The sequence below is a fragment of the Poeciliopsis prolifica genome, unplaced genomic scaffold (genome assembly GCF_027474105.1).
Source record: "Poeciliopsis prolifica strain line A6 unplaced genomic scaffold, Auburn_PproV2 SCAFFOLD046, whole genome shotgun sequence".
In the NCBI taxonomy this organism is placed as follows: domain Eukaryota; kingdom Metazoa; phylum Chordata; class Actinopteri; order Cyprinodontiformes; family Poeciliidae; genus Poeciliopsis; species Poeciliopsis prolifica.
Genome location: NW_026562421.1, coordinates 3,258,715 through 3,281,709, shown reverse-complemented (window position 1 = coordinate 3,281,709; position 22,995 = coordinate 3,258,715). Strand labels below are relative to the sequence as shown.

The following is a 22,995-nucleotide window of genomic DNA, read 5'->3' as shown; positions in this document are numbered from 1 at the left end:
ATTCCATTACGTCTTGACTTGTTTATGAGTGACAGTAAGACGGAGCAGGAGACAGACAGACAGACAGACAGACAGCCAGATAGACAGACAGACAGACAGACAGACAGACAGACAGACAGACAGACAGCCGCTGGAATGGAGGCGCTGCTCCGATTCATTTACTGCTCCGTCTATGTTCTGATTTTGGGGTTTTGGCTTGTACAGCTTATCTGGAGCCATACCACATAATCTTTGACTAGACCTCTCCAAAACCTTCATTTTGTTGATTTTAAGGCCATTGAGAGGAAGATTTGCTGGAGTTCTTTGGAACATTGTACCGCTCTGCAACCCAAGTTTGGTTGAACTTGGATGACTAAAAAATTATTTGTGCAGAAAAAAAAATACAGATTGTTTGGAGAGTTTTTCTCCAAACAATCTTCTTTTCTACAAAACATTCCTCTTAGTGTGGAGAAGCAGCTCATATAAACTAACAGGTGTTTGCTAATTCCTGCTGGCTAGTCTGAAGGAGCTGAGTGGGAGAGTCACAGGGGAGGTCGAAGCTTGTGAGCTGCAGCTCAGAGGAGGAGCTTTATCCTCGAAGGCGGAGCTAGGTCCACCCGGGCGTTTTTCACAGCTGAATGGTTGCCATGGAGATAAAAGGATTTCTCAAACATGCATCAAAGACTCCAGGTATGTTTTTGAAGAGCGAATATTGTTATATAACATGTGAACTAAAAAAGCTTGTAAGCTTCCTTTTGGTTAAAATCATTGACTTTTAAGTCGTGTGTGATTTTAGCATCATTTTATTACTATATGACTTTCTCTGCATTCATTATGACAGTTCAAACAATTCTGATATAAAACATGTTTGCAGATTTTTTTCATAGTGTATATCACATGTGTCAAACTCAAGGCCCGGGGGCCAAATCCGGCCCACCCTAGGTTTTTATGTGGCCCTCCACAGACTAGACTAAACATGAAGTGTGATTAAATATTATATTATCAATCATATCAATGCAGTTTTTATCTGTTTACTGCCAATTTATATCAATCAATCCCTCCAGTTTCTTGAGAATTTAGTTGATGTATGATTATAGTCCATAATTTAAACTGTGAGTAAATAAAAAGTCACATTTATTATTAGTCCCTGAAGAGATGTTCAATAATATTATGTAATTTTAAGAATTCATTGACATATTAACAGTTTGTGAACAGGTTTTATCAACACATCCTGGCGCAACCGGCCCTTTAAGAGCCTTTATGATCTTGATTTGGCCCAAAACGAAAAGGAGTTAGACAACTGTTGGAACACCAAGCAGAGCACACAGGTTATGCTACAGCAGGGATGGGGAGACGGAGAGGAGGGAGTGGTTGAGCAAACCTCCATCGATCAGAGAGAAGGAGAGAGAGAAGCAGGACTAGCAGCTCCACTCTGCGTGTTCAGCCCTCCGGACTCCTTCCTCCTCCTTCCTCCTCCTCCTCCTCCTCCCGTGGCTTTCTGCTGCTGATGCTCACTGGAGGTGAAGCTGTTTCTCTTGCTTTCATCCCGGATCGACCTCAGATTTCCCTCCTTTTTTTATGTGCAGTTTTGACCTGCCATCTGTGATGACAGCGCAGGTGATCAGTTGGTCAACAGACAATCCCTGAGTGAGACGGAGCGACTCAGACCCAGCAGAGTGCAGGGAACGCGGAGAGGGAAGCGGCCACTTCTCGGGATTCTGTCGCCGCTCGGAACTCAGATTCTATCGGAACCGGTAAGGGCGGATTGTGCGCAGCCCGCCGCAACAAAGCAATTTGTTTCCCCTCTCTCTCTCTCTCTCTCTCTCTCTCTCTCTCTCTCTCTCTGTCCCGGACCACCGCAGCGCGCTGCAGGAGAGCACGCGCGTGTATTCCTGTCGTTGTGTTTACGTCGCGTGCTGCTGCAGGTGAAAGGTTGTCACGGGAGAATCCACAGCGCGTGACACAGTGAAGTGTTGCATTGCTCGTGGAGCAGATGGTGTGTGTTTGCAGAGAGCTCGCTCTCATTTGAAGGCAGAAAAAGCTGCAAGTTTGGAAAGTAAATTTACTTTGATCACCTGCCGGGACCGACGCGCATCTTCTGTTTTCTGATTGGACAGAAGGATGTTGTTACTGTGGCGTGTACATAATTGGTGTTTTAATTATGAGCAGATTGATGTTTTTGTGTATCCAAAAAAAAACAAACAAACAAACAAACAAAAAAAAAAAAAAACACAAATCGCCGCTGTTGTTGTAAAAAAAGTCACAAATCCACTTGAAATATGTCTTAACCTTAAATAATCCAGGGTCAGAGGTCAGCAGGGAGTTTGTTCCAGAGATTTAATCTAAATAAATGAGATCCAGACCTAATGAATTCACTTTATGTGTAACAGAATTACAACTTCACAGGAATACAATTTTAAAAATCTAATTATATAGACAGATTCACTGCAGTCCTTCACACCAAGCAAGCATGTGGCGACAGTGGACAGGAGCATCTGCATCTTAGCAGGAAGAATAATCCAACAACTCAGTGTTTCTGCAGGGGAACAACTGCTTTCTATCCTTCTTTTGTTTCTTCAGGCTGTGAAAAGATAAGATATGTACAGTACAATCAAATCTTTAGATTTAAAACAAGACGAGTCACAACAAGTCCCAGCTTCTACTCTTTTATCATTCATTGATCACTTAAACATTCCTAATGAAATCAAAGCTTAAGGTGTTAATTTGCAGTCTTTTGTAAATGGATCATGCTGATTGCACCTTCATGACATATCAGAGGACAATTTACTTACCTTTAAATATTATCCAGTGATTAAAGAGTTTACAACACTTTATTGATGTAGCTTTAAATAAAGTCACAAAAAAACAACTGATTTTGTATTTAATGACTATTTTAAAACAAAAAAATCACATAACTTCTGAACCTGTCTCTGCTCATTCACTTCTTACTAATTTTAGCAAATTGACTCTTTTGAAGAATTATGGACACATGTAAGTATTTTAATGGTGATTTCTTAGAGCAGGCAATATAGATATTACAGAAAGTCATTTTGAATCTTCTTTTATTAAAGTTGGTGCACAATGCTCCCCTGGTGGGTTTTGAATTGATGCTCCAATAGTAGACAGCACTATTTTCCATAAAAAAGGTTATTACAAAGTGAATTACAAAACTCGGAAAGGCAAGAAATCGTCAGCACTTTGCATAAAAAACAACAAGAGAGGAAAAAGCTTTAGTTTGTGAGTTAAAATTCAGATTAAAATCAAAACTTTTACCTTCAGCTTTTTGATACATTTCTAATTTCAAGTGACCAAAACTATCAGAGTTTTGGTCACTTGAAGAAATGAAATGAGAAATAAATGAAACATTTTTAGTGTTAGCTAAAGAATAGACATTGTAACTTCAGAACAACCTTTCTGTGTATCCTGGCTAATGCAATTTAATTATTGTAAAAAAAAAAAAAAAAAAAAAATTCATAATTGACTTCCATCCCTCCAATAATAGCGACCAGCATGTATCAATGTTTTCTTTTTCTTGTGGATAATTAAGTTAAATATGTCAGGAATACAATATTGCACATATCTGCTCTAAAAGAAAATGATGAATAACTTTAAAAAAAATATATTATTACAGGAATTAAATACCTTAAATTTATCTGAAAGCATGCTTGCCTCATGCTGCTCATCAACCTGCAGTAAGAGGTCCTTCAAAGAGAAGAAGCTTGCTGGGTAATTGCTACTATTTCACTGCCTGATTACATTTTTGCATCTTTAAGCATTTTGAGTATCTGTGAGGTGGGAAAACATTTTGAATGTGGAGAAAACTCACCGGCTCACTGCTGATCTCCTCATTTTCTCCAATTCCAGATGACATAAACAGCTTTAGTTTTAATGGAGAGCTCACCTTTTCTAACTTTTTTCCATCAGTTATATTCAGGGTGGCAGCAGCAACAGTTGAATGAGAATCTCTCATAAGGCTTGCAGTTTTCAGAAGTCATCAATCATTACTGTTTTTATTTGCTTATGTAACCCAGATATTTTTAACAACTGATGTTTTGTGTCTCTTTGACATTTTGTCTCCTGCCCGCCAGTCTGAGATTGAAATCCTGTGAGGTTTTGTGGGATTGGAGTTTTTAAAAGTGGGGCAGAGCCTGCTGTTTGTGGTGCACAGGGAGGTGAAGGGCTGGCGGCTGCAGGTGCTCTTCAAATCGTTTTAAATGATTTGTTTGTCATTTCTGACGATGGTATTCTTACTGCAGTTTCTTGATGGAAAGAGTTTCTTGGAGTTACAAATTGGAAGAAACAAACTGGTGAGTGTTTGTCCTGTTGTTAGGATTATGCTAATGCTAACATTAGCATGCTGTGTCAAAGCTGATGCTGTTTTGGTGTTGAATTGTGACCATTGAGCTAATTTGTTCAGTGCTGTTTGATAAAAGAGTTGTATATTGTCTGATGGTTCAACATTTAACATTCAGTACTGTTATTAATGAAGATAAATAATCTGTTTGAGTTGATGCCACGATGCTGGGTTAAGTGAATCATCTATATTTCTATTTACTCATAGGAAGGAAGTGTTTATGGCATTAATAATGATTTGATATTGAATAATGTTAAGGAACTGAACATACTGTTGGTGCTGTGTATTCAGGCCCGGTCCATTTGATGGCGAGCCACCAGTTGGCCTCTGGCATGAGGAACCTGGAGGTTAAACTGCTGGATCTCCAGCCGTTCCAACACGGTTTCTGAACTGATTCCGTTCAACATCTATACCGATCGGTGACTGAATGAGTCACCGATCGGTCCAGTCCATCGGCCTAAAACCGGTTTTGGACTATTACTGCTTATGCTGGATTTTTATCAATTTATGGACACTTTTGGAAGAATTCAAACATTAACGTCTTTGGAAATATTTGTGATTAATAGAAAATTGAACCAGTTATTTGTTGATGAAAGTTTAACCTGTCAATATTTTTCTAACCACAGTATAAATCACCTTTTGCATTGATCCTCCCTGAGTCGTGTCTTTAAGTCTTCTGATAATTAATTAAAGCAAGATGCAATTTATCACCTTATTTTAAATTGATTGCTGCAACATAAATGTTGCACTTACAATCACATTGAATGCTAAAATGCCCAAACTGGGTTATAAATCTGAGCAATTTGATGTTCATTTATGCAATTTCATCCATTTCCAAAGCAGTTGCTGGGCAGTTGGCTGCCACCATTCTGAGAAAGGATTTCCCTCGAAAGGCCTTGAATAACAACGATCAGTTCTTGTTCCGGTTCTGTTCGGGAACTTCAATAGATTTCATGAACTGCAGATTTGAGTTTTCCTGGCTCCTGGTTGACATTTGATCATTTATGGATTTGATTGTGTATCTTGTGTTTGCGTTGAACTGGATGGTATTCAACTGGATTTGAGTGTAAAGCCGATTGGATTAGATCCAGTTGTAACTGGATTGATCTGGAATGAATTTAACCGGACTAATTGGATTGAATGTAACTGGATTTGAATCTGACCCATATGTTTTCTGTTTGTTTGTTTTTTGTAAAGTGTCCTGGAGGACTCTGACTGGTTTCATTCTAAATAAACTCAGCTGTAGTGAACGGCAGCCCCGGTCTGATAAGCCTGTGAAGTTTTGTCTGCTTTGTTGTTGCAAGCTGAGGGTTGATGCAACAAACCGCTGCCTCTCTGAAAGCTCCAGTATCAGCCTTAGACACAACAAAAAGAAACACTGCATAACATCTTTACTGCAGTAGAGATGTGAAGCAGGAACAGTATTTTTTTCTACTTGACCTTATGCATTAAAGCATCTGTAAACACATGGGCAGGTTGAAAATAAGCAGAGACTGTGACTTCCTCTGGTTTACCTGAACTGTTGGGCTTATTAACAACTGTTTGTATTAGATGTTTCCTCTGAGGAGGCAGAGAGCTGAACCAATGTTTGGTGCCATGTACCTGCAGACTCCTTTCCCTGATAACATTTGTGTATATTTAGTGATCAATATTTATTGCTTGCCTGCCTGAGTTTAATTTTCATCCCAGTTTTCTTCTGTTATTTCTCTAAAATGCAACTGCTTGAGCTTCTGGACATTCCTTTTACAGAAGTGTTATTGCTGGTCTTAAGTAGTGCGCTGCGGTATGCGTAGTTCCTTCTTTTTTCTTTTTCATATAATACAATCAAGCTATAAAACTTAGACTGCTCATTGTTTACTGAATATCTGATGAATATATTCACAGCAGCAAAAACCATTTATTTATTTTATATACATGTTTGTCCAAGCTTGTGAAGCTATTGGTGAATCTAAATGTGTTCGATTGGTTATCAAATAAATTAGTAATTCAGTAAATTTGTGTCAAACATTATCAGTCAGTATTATTGTATCAATATCGGCTGATGCTACACATCAGATATCAGTATTGGAAGTAAAAAAAGTGGATCAGTGCATCTCTGATTTTAGCTACATGTTTTGCCGTTGTGCCAAACTTATGCAAATTTCAGTTTTTCAGATTTTTGATCTAAAAGACAATGATAAAGAAAATATGTACTGCCACCAATAAGTCCTGAAAGAATGGAAAACAACATCACTCGCTGGGAGTAAATCCTGGCTTGTCAGCCATGATTACATTCTTCACTGCTGGTGATAGAAATTTTACATGACACAAAGAAAAAATGTTTTATTGAAATACAACAGCTGCAATGTGAAAGTTGAGAGCATTAATGAGTTGACACATCAAATGTGTTGTCAAGTGCAAGATGTCAGGTTGTTGCTTCATCAAAACCAAACCATGAACAAATGGTCTTTAATTTGATGTTTTCAGTTTTAGTCGAAATTATTCATACGCTCATCAACAGGAATATCGTTCCATATTGTGATTTCATGGAGTCCAATTATGATGCTGCAGCTGCACTGCTGCCTTGCAGGAAGAAGGTTTCTGGTTTGAATCCCAGCCTGGGGTGTTTCTTCAGGGAGTTAACATGTTCTCCCTGTGCATGCCTGGTTCTGCAGGTGTTCTCCCCTCACAGCCCAAAGCTGTTAGGTTAATTAGTCTCTCCAAGCTGGTTGTTTATCCTGTGCGTCCGTATGATGGACTGATGTCTGACCCGCCTCTCGCCTAATGACTGGTGGATGTATTCACTGTGATGGATGGATTTTAATCACTTATTTGAACTGTTTTATCTCTTCTGGATAAAAAGATGACGCAGTAGATGCTTTTAATAACAGAACTTGGTGTGCAAGTTTGCTTTTATTGTGATTTTGTTTCTAATCCACACATGGGATCTTACAGGCTCAAATATAAACACACCCCACTGATATTTGACTAAATGTCCTTTAACAAGCTGCAGAGAAATCAATTCTTTTTGAATAATCCTGGTTAATATTCTGAGCGGGTAGAGCTCATTTAAAGTGGCTTCTTGTCACAGACCAAGCTTTGAAATAAAAGTTCATACATTTTCAAAAGTTTTCCAAAGTCATCTTTGATACACTTTTGATTATTATGCTTTTGGAATGTCCAACAGTGTCTCTGTTTCAATTTTAGTTCAGCTAAACTGTTTATTCTGAAACTGTGCTATCATTAAAATAGCCTAACCCTTGCCCAAAAAAACAAACCCTAACCCCTAACCCTCACCCCAACCCCTAACCCTAAATGATTAATCGGATTAATCATGATGAATCATTTACTGAAGTAATCATCAATTAATTTAGGCATTACTTGTTAACTGCATTAAACAAACTCTAGATAAAAGGCTTTTCACATGTTTTTAGAAGTTTTTTTTGTATCCTTTGTACACCAATGGAGTTGCTATGTTATTGAATTTTAGGCAATAACATTTTTATTTAAAAAAGGAACTAAGTAATTTATTTTTATCTTATAATTTATTCATAATATTGTATAAAAAAGACTTAAATGGTAAATGAATTTTTAAAATCCAATCAGTCGATTAATCGATTAATAGATGACTAAACTAACAGTTGTTGCAGCCCTACAAAAACCTCCACTGCATTGATTTGAAGTGATTTAAAGTGAAGCCCAGATATCCGTCACCTTGCTGAGACTTGCACTCATGCTCACCCAAACATGACAGTCATTAGTGTTGCTTTGTCCTCTCTCACGTACCTCAAGTGGTATACAGCAGCCCACCCAGCGCGGCGCTGCAACCTTACATGGAAACACACCAAAGGCTCTGACTTTAACTCCTTATTCATCAAAGTTCAGGCAGACAAAACACACAAAAACACACACACTGCTGCTGCAGCAGAGCCTGCAAAAACAGAACTTGCCGTGTGTTTTTGAAAACTCTGGACAACAAGACACCAGGCAGGAGTGGGAAACAATGTAGAGAGATTTGGAGGGAAAAGTGAAGAAGGAGTGTAGGAATGGTAACAAACCGGAGCGTATTTAACGCCTGAACCCGGAGCTGAGCAGTAACCCAGGGGAAACTCAGCTGCACAGTGAAATTACCTTGCTTTTTTTGATGTGATGAATATTCACGACTTGCAGGAAGATGGAGGCTGGTGGTTCATGGCGTCCTTTTGATGTATTGCTGATGCAGGCTGCGTGCAGCGCTGTTGCATGCAGAATGAGATTGTTCTTGTGGCAGCAGGCGGTGTGTGATCAGACAGAGCATCACACACACCTGAATATGTGACTCCTGCAGTTTGTAAACTCTCCACAGCTTTATTTGCCTTAACAATATGTCCAGCTGCCAACCAACTGTACCCCAACCAAAAAAAGGTAGACAGTAGATATTAGCTTCCATGACATCCACTGTGCATGAAAGCATATTACCTCAATCATTGTTGTCAGAAGTTCTCAACATTGGCGTTGAAAAGCGGATCATCGTGATTAAATCTTTCTTTGTGGCTTGCAGCATGCTAGCTGTGGCGTTAACATGTCCTGTCTGTGTCTCTTGTCCAGGAGCGCCGTCTTCATTTCATCCAGACATGGATTTTCTGGACCTGCGTTTCTTCAACAGCTCCTTTTTCAACGATAATTTCACCGATTACTTCAACAAGACGGAGACAGACGCCCTGCTGCCAGCGGGCTTCAGGGTCACCATCGTGGTGGTCTACATGATCGTCTGTCTCTTCGGCCTGGTGGGGAATTTCCTGGTCATGTACGTTATCATCAGGTGAGCCGAGAACGCTTTCTTCGTTTTAGCAGGTTTTGTCTCAGTGATGTCAACACTGCATGTGCAGCAGCTAAACGCGCCACTTTTTTACCTTTTCATTTCATTCCTGCAGGTCAGTATGTATCAGAAGCAGGTTAATTTAATTTTATAAATAATAATGTGAGACTGAAACAACAGTTTCAAAGCAAAACACCTTATGTGTTTTGTTATTTGGTGCCCAGAGGTAGAAACTTTTACTTGAGTAACTTTTTGAAAACATGTAATTTCACAAGACTGTCATCTTCACCTTTTTCTTGAGTAATGTTATTATGAAGGCATTTCTATTTTCACTTAAGCATAATTTCTGCATCATCTACCAAACGTGAATAACTTCTCTAAATAAAGAACCATCATATTTAACCAGAAATGCAACATATCAGGTGTTTCCTCCAGGATTTCAGACAAACATTGTGGATTTGTTGTAAGTTTGGTCTTTTGCAGCTTCTCTTTGTGTTTGTCTATGATTATAATAGTTTTCAGAAAAAGACTCATGTCAATACAGTAGTTTGCAGAACTTTAGCCTAATTGAAAAACCAAACATTTGGTAGCTGGGGGCTTCCTGCTATATAGCCAGAGCAAAACAACAGGAAGCTCTGACCATGCTTTAGCTTGGCAATAAAGTAAAAAAAAAGTGAGTTTTTTTCATATTCAACCTCATACTTGTGAAAAGTTCTATCAGGTTCAAACCAGGACTCAGGCTGGGTGCAATTATGTTTATTTTAAAGCTAAATATTCTCTATTAGCTCTGAAAAACCAGCTTGTGGTGACTAAAATATCAGTGAAAGTGTGTCTTGCAGAAAGGCTTTGAGGTGTTTCCACATGACAACAAGCCTCATCACACAATGTAACCTCTGAGGATCCTACACTTGTTATCCTTCACTTCCTGCAAAGAGTCATTGATAAATATCTGAGTTCTCCGAATGGCTTGCACAATGTTTCTTCACAGACTCGTTCAACAGGCTACTTCGTTGTTCCCGGTCTGCAGGATGAGTTGTCTGGTGCCTTTGCCCTAAAGGTGATGCAGTTGTGTCAGCTGGGAATCGCCTCCACTCCCTCGTGAGCCTCTGAAAGGATAAATAGGCGTCGCTAATGGATGGATTGCAGAGATTTCTTCTCAGAGAAATGTCTCTCACTTTCTGTCGCTTCTTTCATAGAAACGTCTAATTGCTCAGTCTGATTAAAAATCTGTGTCTAATTTGCCGATGCCAGCCCCTTCAGGCAATAACTTCAGTGTCCAGAGAACAGTTTGGAAAAAGGACAAGAAGCATTTTTTAGTTCTACCAACGCAAAAATTTCCAATTTTACCTGTCTGTTTTTAAAGGCACCATTTATTAGTGATTAATATTCAATTGAATTTGATTCCACACAGTATTTTCTGAGTTATATTGAATCCAATATTAGTATTGCTGTTAGGGCTGATAACTGATATTTACCAATATGATATATATACTCATTTTTCAACGTTTTCTTCTTACCTTTTCATCAACAAAAAAAACGACCATACCACTGCTTCAATTATACTACCCACAATCCTTTGCTGCATCACCTGCCTCTTCAATTCCCCCTCCAGAAACAAACAGCGACAAGAAGGGAGTAAATATTGGTCGTTAATATTTCATTTATTGAAACACCAATATGTTAAAGTATGATTAATGTACTGATACCGATGTTAGATAATACAGTAAAATATATTTATATATATTTTATATCAGTTCATTCATTTAAGCTTGATTTGAAGGCTAAACTACAAACAGCTTGACTCTAAATCAGTTGAGTTTGTTACTTGCTGGTTGAGTTAATGAATTTACCTTTTTTTTTAAAGTGTCCTCATTGAAGAAAGTCAAATAAAAGACTGAAGGAAACTATACAAACAAATAAAGAACAACATTCACTTAAGATAAATTGGATTCATTCTTTTTAAGCATATTAAAAGAAGCAACATTCAACCTACAATCTCATGTCCTTTGAAAGCAGAAATGTGTTTTTACCGACACAATGCTCTTCCTTTTTGAGAAAATTTGGTTAAATAACCTGCCAGTTACACCGCTGTGGAAGAAAAACTCTCTTTTGCATACCAAGTGCAACTGAACATTTTCTTTCCTCCAAAAAATACTTAAAGTTTTTTTGTCTCTGGTGGAGTGCCTCCAGGTACAGGCGATGGAGAGTCAAAGAGGAAAAGGAAACTTCACAAACAAACTGGATAAAACATTTCAGACACAATATTGAAGCAAAAATAACTGGTCATTTTTGGTTCACAGTTGTAACTAAAGTGGAGATGCTGATTTTTAACTGATGGTGCATCGTCTGGGGAAAAAAACAAACATGCAAACATTAGATACTGTCTGTCAAACACGGGGGAGGAGGGCTGATGCTGTGGGGCAGCAGGACATTCTGGAGTCAATCAGTCGACTCAAACATTGAACCAAATCCACAGTGAATGGCTGGACGAGTAACGAATGGCCCAGTCAAAGTTAATCAGTTGAATGTAGGACGCAGTCCTTCTTTTTGGGCTGATCTTTTTATCGTGAAATCTCGACTTAAAAACTGCCTTTTGTGTTCTCCGGTTTCATTGTCTGATAATAAAATCGGGCTTAGTGTACCCTCTTTTAAAAACATGTAAAGGCTGGAGATCATCTAATGTTGTCCTCTTTATAAACAAAAATCAATAAAAGTCACAGAGACGCAGCGCCGCTGGGAAGCCCCAGAGTGTGCTGTTTTGATTTACCCGGCCTTCCATCGGCTCATCCCCAGACAGCACTTTGCATGTTTCCACCGCTCTGTGGTGTCAGAGTGAAAACAGAGGAAAAACAAGAGAGTTGTAACTTTCAGCGGGAGCATACCGCAGTGCAGATGTGTTTGAGTCGTATCAGGAGCCATAAGCAGGGATTCCAGAGCATCTGCTCGCCGCTGCTTATACAAAAGTGAACACAGAAAATATAACAGCCTGGAAGGAGACAGTGGACAGCTGGGGCTTCAAGTTGTCTTCCAAACATGGCTTTTTCTTCTTCTTCTTCTTAAGGGGGGAAAACGGCTGCCTGCTGAGGATCCTGTGAGAAAAATGGTCTCTGTTTCCATAACAACAGACAGGTTTTACAGTATAGACCTCAGCCAAGAACCACAATCACATCCCCTCAGAGGGAAAACAACACAGACAGGAGGAACGAGAAGGAAGGGAAGAAATCTCACATGGTTTCACAGAAACATGCCTGGAAGGAATCGGCTCAAGTGGAAATCATGTTTCAAAGCTGCACTCTGATTGGAGGAGATTTCTAATAAAAAAAACATCAATACATATAGGAGAGAAAAATAATGATTAACTTTTATTGATCTCATTTTGTGGGTTCAGTGTGAAATGATGGAAACATCAAAATATTCACAAATATATCGAGTTTGTTTAAAAAGTCTTTTATTCACAAAACCTTCACTTTTTTGTCTTCTGAACCTGTTACAATAATAAATCATGGTATGAATGTTGGGCTAAATATTAGCCTTCAGATGTACAAGCAACCATTGTCAACCGTTGAAGCTCTGACTAGAGGAAACAAAATGGCGAGGCACATTTTTTAAGTTTAAATCAATTAAAATCATCATAAAAAGGACATAAAATCTGAGCTCACAAAGGCTGTGCAACATTTTGATTTATGACTAAATCTGACTAATGTTTGTGAGTAAAGGAATGAAGAAAGAATGAATTTGAAGACAAAGTGACAAGTGAAGCTAAATGACAGAACAGAAAACATCTGACTCAGTTGATGTTTTCCATCAGGAGTTAAAATAAATTTCCTTCATGCAGATTTATTTGTTCTCTGTCATCCTTGGAAAACATGAAAAACCAAACAAGTGAAAGTGAAGATCTGATTTATTTGAGGTGTTTCTGTATCTTGGAGGACAAACGGTAGATTTATCTGGGAGGCTTTAGATTCCTGTACTGCAGAGTTTGAACACCTGCTGAAGAAATGATTCGAGATTCTTAAACTAACAGTTTTTTTCCACAACAAGCAACGAATTCTGATGCGAAACAAAACAACTAACTCTGTTCTGTCTACAAACCTCAGTGTTGGTTCAGTTAAAGTGATGCGAATGTGAACTCTGAGGAGACCGCTCCAAAAGCAGGAGCTGGATGGTGGCGCAGGGCATTCTGGGTATTTATAACCAAACAAAAGCAAGAGTCCGGCACCAGCAGGAGAAATGGCGCCTGGTGTTTAACTCAAGAGAAATCCTACAACTGCTAAAATCTGACACTTGCAGCTTTGTTTACGTTTCATGTCTTCTTCAGAGATTTTTGTGTTGTTTTGTTCAATGATTCTTGATGCAGCGCCTCCACAGGCGAGGAGGTAACAGGCTTTTCAAAAGGATTTCTTGGGTTTGACTCCTTTAGTCCTAAATCAAACTGAATCAAAAAGTAGGAGGTTGTTACCTAATTTAAACCCAAGTGGCAGCTCCTTTTTTGGCCAGGCAGAGCATATTTAAATCTTTGCTCCATTTTATGGATGGAGCAAAGATTAAATTAGGATTTGTGCTTTAGATTTAAAGCACTGCTTGACATCTCAGAAAGATGATGTCAGGCGGTCCAGATGTTTCAAAGGAAACAAACAAAAAGATTTACTTGTGGGTTGAGGAGCCTTTTTACAAAACTAATGGAAGGAGAAGCAAACAAGCTTAAGTGAAAAGATTCATCTCTCAGTAGCAGGGAAATATTTGGTGCTGTTTGACTTTAGCTTGTCAAACAGCAACAGAAATGGATTCCATTTCTTTTAGTGAGCATATAATTAAATTACCAGAATAAAACATTTTGAAGCCAAGAACCGGGTTGTTGGAACAGGCATCTCTTCCATTAGTTACAGTTTAAATACTGTTTCATAGTAAAGTTTTACAGTTTAGACAAAATGAAATAACAATGACTGTAAACCTCAGGGTTCCAGTCTGCACATGTTTGTTTTTTACCAAATAGTTTAAATGTGACTTTGTTCAAAAACACAGCACAGACCTAATCTGATTGGTTTTACTCTCTCTCCTCTTTTCTCACATGAAATCTGTTTTATTTCAGCCAATTTCTCAACAAAGCCAAACTCATTTACACGTTTTCTTACTTTCACTGTCAAAGAGAAAACTGTCATGGTTTTGAAATAAAAATTGGCCCATTAACACTATGTTAGTAATTGTGGCCACTTTTAAACCATTAGATTTGAGTTGCTCTTTACTACTAATGATGATAAAAATCCTGCTCCTGTTTTAGCAAGTCAACCCACAAAATACTCATTTTAACACAATGTTCCTGCTGTTGGTTGGAGCTATTGTTTTCTCTGGACTGGTTTCTGGCACTGGTTGGAAATAACCATCAGGATATTTGAATGTTTTTTGTTATGATTATTTCAATCTTTGTTCCTTAATGTCTTTCTTTGATTAGATCGTTTTAGTTCAGTTCTTCTTAGTGTTTCCAGCTTATTATGTTCATTTCCTGTCCAGTTTATTTACGTTTCTTAGGTCTAGTTATTCCTTAGATTCATTTAGCTCATCTTTGGAGTCCAGGACTTTTGTTCCGATTTCTCCTCCCAGTATTAAAACCCTTCTCTTGCTGGTTCCTCCCGTTATATCCAGTTATTCTCCCTGCTGGATTTTTTCCATTGGATTTCTGGTTTTTTTTCTGCTCTGGCTCCCTGTCATTTTTGTAAGTTTGTTCATCATGTTGTCATTAAACATTTTTCATTATGATCCATGATCCCAGCTCCTGTCTGCATAACTTTACAGTAACCGAACACTTCAAAAACACAACATTCAATTAAGTCTCCGGCAAACATCTTAATACACTTGAAGTACGGCTAACTTACAAATAACTTTTCAGGGAGATTTAGCACTGTGGTGTCCAAAGTCGGTGGTTTAACACACCTGGATGAAATGATTGCTCATTAGGAGACATGTTGAGAAGGTTTTTACTACATCAGGGAGAAAACTAAAACATGCAAGATGCCGGCCCTCCAGGACCGACTTTGGACATTCCTGATAAGGAACTTGTTTTAATAAATATTTCATTGATATTGATGAAAGAATGCTAGTTCCACTGGAAGAATGTGGAGAAAATGTCTTTATTATAAGTGAAATAATCTTCAAATACAGATTATAAAACTTTTTCATAAATATTAAGCAACTATTGACTTTAAACAAGCTCCTACGTTTTGCTAATAAAATATTGTAAGTTACTCTTGTTGTATTTCAAGTGTACTAAGGTATTTGCACTGCAAGCCAGACCAAAACTATGTGGGGAGATTTAGATGTTTTCAGCTTCATTGCTCTGGTCGTCTTTGCTGTTCACCTGCAGACAGAAGCTCACCATTAAAAATCTGCCTTAATGTGCATCAGTGCACATAATGGAGTCCTTCTTTGCACTATCACAGAACCCAACATCTTGTCTTCCTTGTTTCCAATAAGCTCTATGGAGAAAGAATGATGTCACTGGATTGGCAGCCAATAGCATCCCAAGCTGCATTCTTTGTAAATATTAGATATGCTTTACAAAAAGATCCATAAAGAGGCTAATTTGGACTTGTGTTAAACAGAAAAACCTGTGAAACAGAAAAAACTGTGAATGTTGATCCAGAAATAGGTGGGGGTCTTCCATATTGACAATCAGATATTCTCTAAAATCTTATGGATGTGTTGAACCTTTTCATGCTCGACACTGAAGAAGCTCAAATGGAAACCTTTAAAAGCATTTAGTAATTTAACATTCAGATTCCTGAATGATTCCTGCTCACCCTTTTCTGGAGTATTACTTATTGATCTTTTTATTATTTTTAATCAAAATTACCCAGAAATCCTCCATTAGCAGTGTATCACGTTGTTTTCTGATGGAGAGGAGACATTTGTAGCTCAGCTTCGGCAGGACAAGATTCTGCATGATGATTTTCCAGGTTCTTAATAACTGAAGCAATTAAAGCCAGAATCTTTTATAGCCTGGTGCGGCCGTGTCTGCAGCCACTGCAGTCAGGATTTTTGGGATTATTCCTCTCTCAGCCCTTTCTGTTGTTACCTGACTGAATACAAAGAAGACATTTCTTTTTTGGCTTAGAAACAACCGGAAAGGTAATCAGGCACAGATGGTTTGACAAAAAGCTGTTACAGTTACAAAAAAGATTTAAAAACGTGTTCATGTCTGCTTTGACCTCTCGTTAGCCTGCTCTTCAGAGGTCCATGTATTCTTCATTCATGTTGATCAACAGCTGTTGTTCCTTTTTAAGAGGAAAAAAAAAGATGATTCAATATGTTATAATACGATTTATTGTCCTGAATCTGCAGCTCTTTCTTTTTAACGGCACACAGGAGTGTCATTATCGCTCCTCTGATGGAATCTGTTCACTCATTAGTTGCTCCTTCATGCATCTCAAAGCGTAATCCTAATGCGAGCTGCATCTCACTCCTGATATCCCGCATGACAAGCGATGCACTAGTTCAGAAAGGGAACACTGAGATGTTTCATCTGCTGAGTTATGCCTGAGTTTTGGAAAAAGTGGGGATTGACTGCAGGTGGCACTCTGAAACTTATGACACCATATCAGGGCCATTGCAAAAAAAAAAAAAAAAAAAGGTGTATATTTTTGTCAAAAATTCAGACATTTTGAGATTAATCTAAGAAATTTTCTAGGAAAAACTTCTACATTTCTGACAAAACTTTTGACTTTTGTAGCTCAGAAAATTTCCCAAACTCTGAAATTTTCTTGTTTTTTCAGAAAATTTCTGAGCTTAATCTCAAAATTTCTGAGTTTCTTGGCAGAAATTTACTATTTTTCTAACTGCAGCAGCTCTCACACACTGTTGTAGCAATTGGGTGCAATATGTTTTAAATTGGGCTGCACCGATTGCAGTTTTTTGGTTGGTCGCCGATTTCTGAGCTTTAAAAAGCCTGACCTGCCGACTCTAATTTTACTCATATTTAAGTATAGGTTGATCACTGTAATCCCAAACTAGGGGAATGAGTTTCAGTTTTAAGATGATGAATAAACGGTGGAGCCAGTAGAGGGTCCTGACAGCCACAGAGATGAAGGGTTAATGTGATTTTGTGTTGATTTTGTTGTCTAATTTAGTTTGATGTTGTGTGTGATTTTGTGTCCCCCTTCTTGTTTTATTAGTAATCTGATAAGTATGACAAACACTGATTACTGCATTTGTTCCATGACTCTTATGATTATGTGAAAATCTAAAGTGAAAAGCAAATTGTTGCATCTCATTTATGTGGAGGATGCATGTTTCTGCAGACGATTCTATCTGCACCTGCTCATAAGCTGGCTGCATCATGCGTGTGCGTGTGTGTCTGCACATACAGGGTAATGACTGCGTCTTCCTCCTTGCTAATGACCACCGTGAATTATGAGGCCATTTACTATGAACTGCAAATGCATCCCTCCCTACTGAGAGCAGAGAGTCAGACTGTGTGTGTGGTGTGTGTATGTGTGTGTGTGTGTGTGTGTAGGTGTGTGTGTGTGTGGGTGTGTGTGTGTGTGTGTGTGTGTGTGTGTGTGTGTGTGTGTGTGTGTGTGTGTGTGTGTGTGTGTGTGTGTGAGGGGACCCCAGTTATAGCTGGTTATCACATGACTTCCCTATTTCTGCAAAACAGACACACAGACTAATTTGCATACATTAAGGGGACACATGCTCTTCATCTCTGCTCTGAGTCTGACTTTTTAAAAAATAGTCTGGAATCAGTCCTAATATTAGCAGACAAAAATTAAAATGTCAAAAATATTTGAACACAACTGAGAAAAATGTTTATGTCAAAGGAAGGGCTATTGCAAGAAATGTGTGCTTTTTAATCCTTAGAAAGTCCATCCAACTTGTTTGGTTGAATTAGCACAGAAGGATTCCTCCTCCATTTTGGAAGAATGGAAATATTTTGGGCTCTCAGTAGTCAAACACTGAAACAGAGAGACAACCTGCTCTGATGCGTCTGTTGACAGAAGAGACTAACTGATGGCTGCCTCACTCACCTGACAGATGGTTTGGATGCAGAACTTTCACCGTGACTAAACAGCTAATACGTGTCCAAAGCGAAAGTGACGCTCCAGAACAGCAGCAGCAAACGCACCATCTGTGAACCTCCACAGGAGGCCTCAGTGTTCACTCTTCAGCTCCTACAACTGGAGCGTCACACACAAGGACCAAGCCGATTTCATTCCAGGCATTAAAAATAAAAAAGTTTCTGTGCAGTCGGTACAACACGTGGTAGTAAAGGTGAATGAGTTCTGCTGGAAGGCATCGTTTTGGCCTCTATGTTTCGCTGTTCAGCTGCAGAGGTTTACTGCTGTGTGCTGATTGGCTGGTCCAGCTGGCTGGTCGTCATCACAACTGTGTGCATACGCCAGAGAGTCACTAAAAGCAGAAAGGTGCAATTTAATGGCGTTAAATTACAAAGTCAAATTTCTTTCAAGTTCTATTTGACAACTGAAGTGAAAATAGTTACTTGATTGTGCTGTAAACTAATAATTCCCAGTTAAGGTATATTTGATGTTTAAACTATTAAAATAGGACATTATTAGCGTTTTTAGGAAGATGATCAAGTATTAGCAGTAGTGTAGTTGTATCGCAGTCCAGTTGGACTATACTAAAGGAACATTCCACATTTATTAGCCAGTCACCATAAAGAGGCAAACTGAAAACGTTGCCTTGCAGTGTTATTGTTCTGTTGACTCCATAGGACTTGAAAATGACATAATATCACTATGTGAAACATGTGCTTTGAAAAAACTGGAGGATCCTGATGGAAGAGGCCACTTCTGAGTTACCAACACTACACACGCTGACAACATGCAGAGCTCAAAGAAACATACCAATCTGACTGAAAGCAGAAAAATCCAACTGTAAGATTAATAATATACTCTACCAATTTATTACATGAAATGAATTAGGTTGTGATCACTTTCTACCGCTGCAGATCTTCCCTGAAATTATTCAGTCGCAAATGTAGAAGCCATAAAATCGTCTCTTTAAGGTGAATTACTAGAGAGTGTGCTGCAAAAGTCAACATTTTATAGAAGGTGACACAAGAGGGGAATAATAAGCTTTCATGGCTTCATTGACATGGCTGGAGCCCTTTACTGGTTTTGCTCCTTTAGGTCATCTGCTGTAATTTCTGTAGATATATGGAGAGAGTCTCTGCTTACTTTTAAAGCCACAGGATCGGTTTTCACTCCACAGGAGAGCACCAGCCCTTCAGCCTCCTGCAGTTTCAGCTTGATACTGATTGATGGATGGTCTTTCTCTTTCATGATTGCAGTTTTTCTTTCCTTTAAGGGTCATGAAGCTGCGTGAGTCAAAACTGTTGCCCTCCAGGGACAAGCAGGAAATAGATCTGGGATTTTTCAGGAGCGCGGCGATGAAACTGACTCAGCTTTAGTTGTTCTTTGATCCTTTCTGTCAGTGTGTGTCATTTACAGGTTGATGTATTTATGATCTTTAAAGATTTTTACATGGTGGGCTGCACAGTGGTGCAGGAGGTGGTCTTTCTGCACAGAGTTTGCATGTTCTCCCTGTGCATACTGGGTTCTCTCTGGGTTCCTCCCACAGTCCAAAAACATGACTGTCAGGTTAACTGGTTGATAAATTTGACAGATTTAAAGATTTCGCTAATGCCTGTTTTACAAAGTTGAAAAGGCAACAATTAAAATCTGTTTGTAATATGCCTAACAAAGACTCCAAGTTGTAATTTCAGTAAGTGGTGAAACGTAAAGCTGAGGTAACTAAAAGCATGCAACAATTTTTATTCTCATAAAAAGTGTTGAAGAGATGTGAGACTTCCTGAGCTACCGGCTGTTTCCTCTGGAATCTGGTAACATTTGGGTCCATCATCGTGAGCCAACCTCCCGGCTGGCTGAGCCTCTTTCAGTTTTTAGTTTTATGGTTTTAGTTTTACTCTAAAGTTTCTAGAAGTAACGTTTTTAAATGTGATTATTAGCTTCACTAGCATCAGATTGATGCTCTTTTATCTGTTCAGCTTTCAAGTGTTTCAGTGTTTTTCTGAAGAAATCCTTCAGAAATGCAGCCCGTGCAGTCAGTGACCAGTTCCTAACTGGTCACCAGTCTTTGCTTCCCAGTGGTCTGATGGGTGAATATTGATGTTTCTGCTGCATGTCCTTCTTCTTCTCTTCTTCTTCTTCTTCTATTCTGTCTGGTTTCTCTCCTTTGATCCACATTGAAGGAAACATTGAAGCAGCTAACAGAAAGCAGAAGAAAGGGAAGGAGAGTTCAGGTGGAGGGGAGAGGAAAATGAGCGGGACAAGCTAATTTCTTTTTTGTCCCTTTGTCCCTCATTATCTGCTGGAGCTTTGATCTTTGCTGTCATTTTTTCTCTGCATGTTACTCTTTGTTTTGCTCCATCCAGTCTTACTCTTTGAAAATAAGTTAATGAGTTCTCTGGATCTTCTGATCTGTGTTGACTTTCATTAAATGTGAAATGCATACGATGGCTCAAGTCCCACAAATGACTGTGGAACGTCAAGCAAATGAAATACAAGATAAAACAATAATTTATCACAATATTAGAGTGCAGCATCAAAGAAACAAAGATTGAATATATATATGAATACATGTTAATTACATTAGTGTCATGCATTCATTTTCTCTCTTTATATACATTATGTGACTGAAATTAATCGCGATGACTCAATTATTGAAATAATTGTCAACTATTTTAGTAATCTCATCACTGTTGACTGGCGTATACTGACTCAAAAAAGACATTTTCTGAAAGAATAACAGTCTGAGAAGTAATTAAGCCAAACCTGTGAAAAAAAACACATGTACATTTTGCATTTAAGATGAAAAATGTTTTTTGTCTGTAAATATTTATACCCAGAACTCATTGAGTCACATTTTTAGCTTCATCTGGTTCAAATTCTGTAAAAGAAAAACCTGTTAAGCATCTTTTACTTTCAGTACAGATTAGTACTTTAGCTGCAGATGTATCCTTTGCTACAAATAATTAAGCGTTCATTTAAAAATGCTATTGTTGCACCTAAAATTTTGTATTTTTGTTTAGTTTAATCTTTTAATGCATTTCTAATATTGTGTAAAAAAAAGGCAAATGTGGTTAAATAAAAAAATCTGAAGAATATGAGTTATTTTATCTGAATAATTGATTAATCACCTAATGAATCGATATAATAACACGCTACAAATGTGAAGTACTTTCTGGTTGGACTGTAGTTTCTAATTTTACAAGGTCAGTGACGCCATAATATGAATAATTTTTAACGATATTGTCAAAAAAAACCAGACGAAAACCCAACAGTGGTAGCTGCGTCTGTGCATTTCATCGACAAGCAGCTTGAAAATAGTGGCGGGGAAAACGCAGCTTGTTTCAGCTGCATCTTGAGAGACACAAAGAGAGGACTTCAATGACAAGTGTGAGGTGAAACAAATCGAAACTGGAGAAGAGCAGAAAGACACCATCAGATATAATAAGACAGAAGTGTTTGAAGAACTGGAGCCAATAGCAGATCTGAGAGGGGGGAGGAGATTGAGGAAGATTAGTGGATTTTGAACTATTCACATAATTGGCTACTTGTTGGTGTTAGCAGGCGGGAGAAGGGTCAAAGTCTGCAACAGCTTCTGCTTCAGAAATCTGTTATCTTCTGATTCAGAGAGAGACTGAAGGCAAACCAACAGAGAAGGACAGTGGAGCAAGAGAGAAATAATCGACTGTTTAAACAACCATACATTTGCTGACTTAATATATAATAAAAAAATAATGTATTCTCATAATTTTGACTTTCTCCCAGTAGTAATGTGTATTTATTCTGCTAATAGTGACACAATGTTTGAAATATAAGTTTGTTCTTGTAATTTTATGACTTTATTTTTGTATTTTGAAATTCTCTTGATCTGGTTTTAACAGTCACATTTCTCTCAAACTTCTCCGTCTCTATATTTTTCAACCTTTGCATCATCCTGTCTTCGCTTTGTTTGCGCTCTTGTGTCTGTTGGCTTCTTCTCCTGGCTTTAACAGGCAGCCTGCATATGAATCTGAACATTGCTGCCCCCCTGTGGCTTGTTTCTCAGTTAAACATGGATGAAAACGTTTGTAAAGTCCCCTTGCTGCTGTGCCTCCTACTATTTGAGAAATGCTGCATATTTAACTAGCGACTCTGTGGGGAACAGAGTGAAGTGAAAGCTGAGCCCATGTCTGATGGCAAATTAAAATATTGTTACATCAATTATCTGGCAAATGGATACGTTTGTTTCTGGAAAGCTCGTCTGTAACAATGATACTGAATCACTCTGTGTAGCAAGCATGCAAATCATTCTGAATTAAACATAAACCACAATAGATTCATGCAGCATGAAGCCTAATGGGAACACACTTCACTGCAGCAGAATCTGAATTTGCTTAAAAATATTAGGACTGTCAACTAACAATTAAAGTACAGTTGGATTCACCTGAAGAATGCAGCGTATTTATTGTCATTCAACATAACATGTGCACTGATTTTGTACTTAAGGTGCAAGGATTATTCAATATGCTGCAAATTCTTTAATACGGAGGAATATATCAGCAGAAAAACCAGTGAATTCACTTCTTTTCTACAAATATTTCACCTTTTTATTTGAAAAAGTATTGCTTTGAGGGAATAAATGAGTGAATTACGGAGTCAGAGTTAGGGTTAGGGACTCGACGACGCTGGTAAAAACTTTATTAAATGGTTAACAGAGGAGCCATGTTGTGATGACTTTCTGAAGGCAGAGTTTTATTGAACGAGCTGTCTAATTTCAAGGCATTGTTATCAATGTCAATTGTTTATAAGTCATATTTGATATTTACAGCAGTTTTATAACAACTGAACACAACATAGTTACT

The 22,995-nt window shown here is 38.3% G+C and overlaps 1 protein-coding gene across 1 annotated transcript in view; it reads left to right on the top strand.

Annotated features, from left to right (window-relative positions):
- Nucleotides 1-1,403: 1,403 nt before the first annotated feature.
- Nucleotides 1,404-22,995, top strand: part of oprl1 (opiate receptor-like 1) — a 70,355-nt gene continuing 48,763 nt past the window's right edge. The window contains exons 1-2 of the mRNA XM_055056931.1: nucleotides 1,404-1,733; nucleotides 8,900-9,113. Of these exons, the coding sequence (XP_054912906.1) occupies nucleotides 8,926-9,113 (188 nt within the window). The 5' untranslated portion in view covers nucleotides 1,404-1,733; nucleotides 8,900-8,925. The remainder of the gene's footprint in view (nucleotides 1,734-8,899; nucleotides 9,114-22,995) is intronic.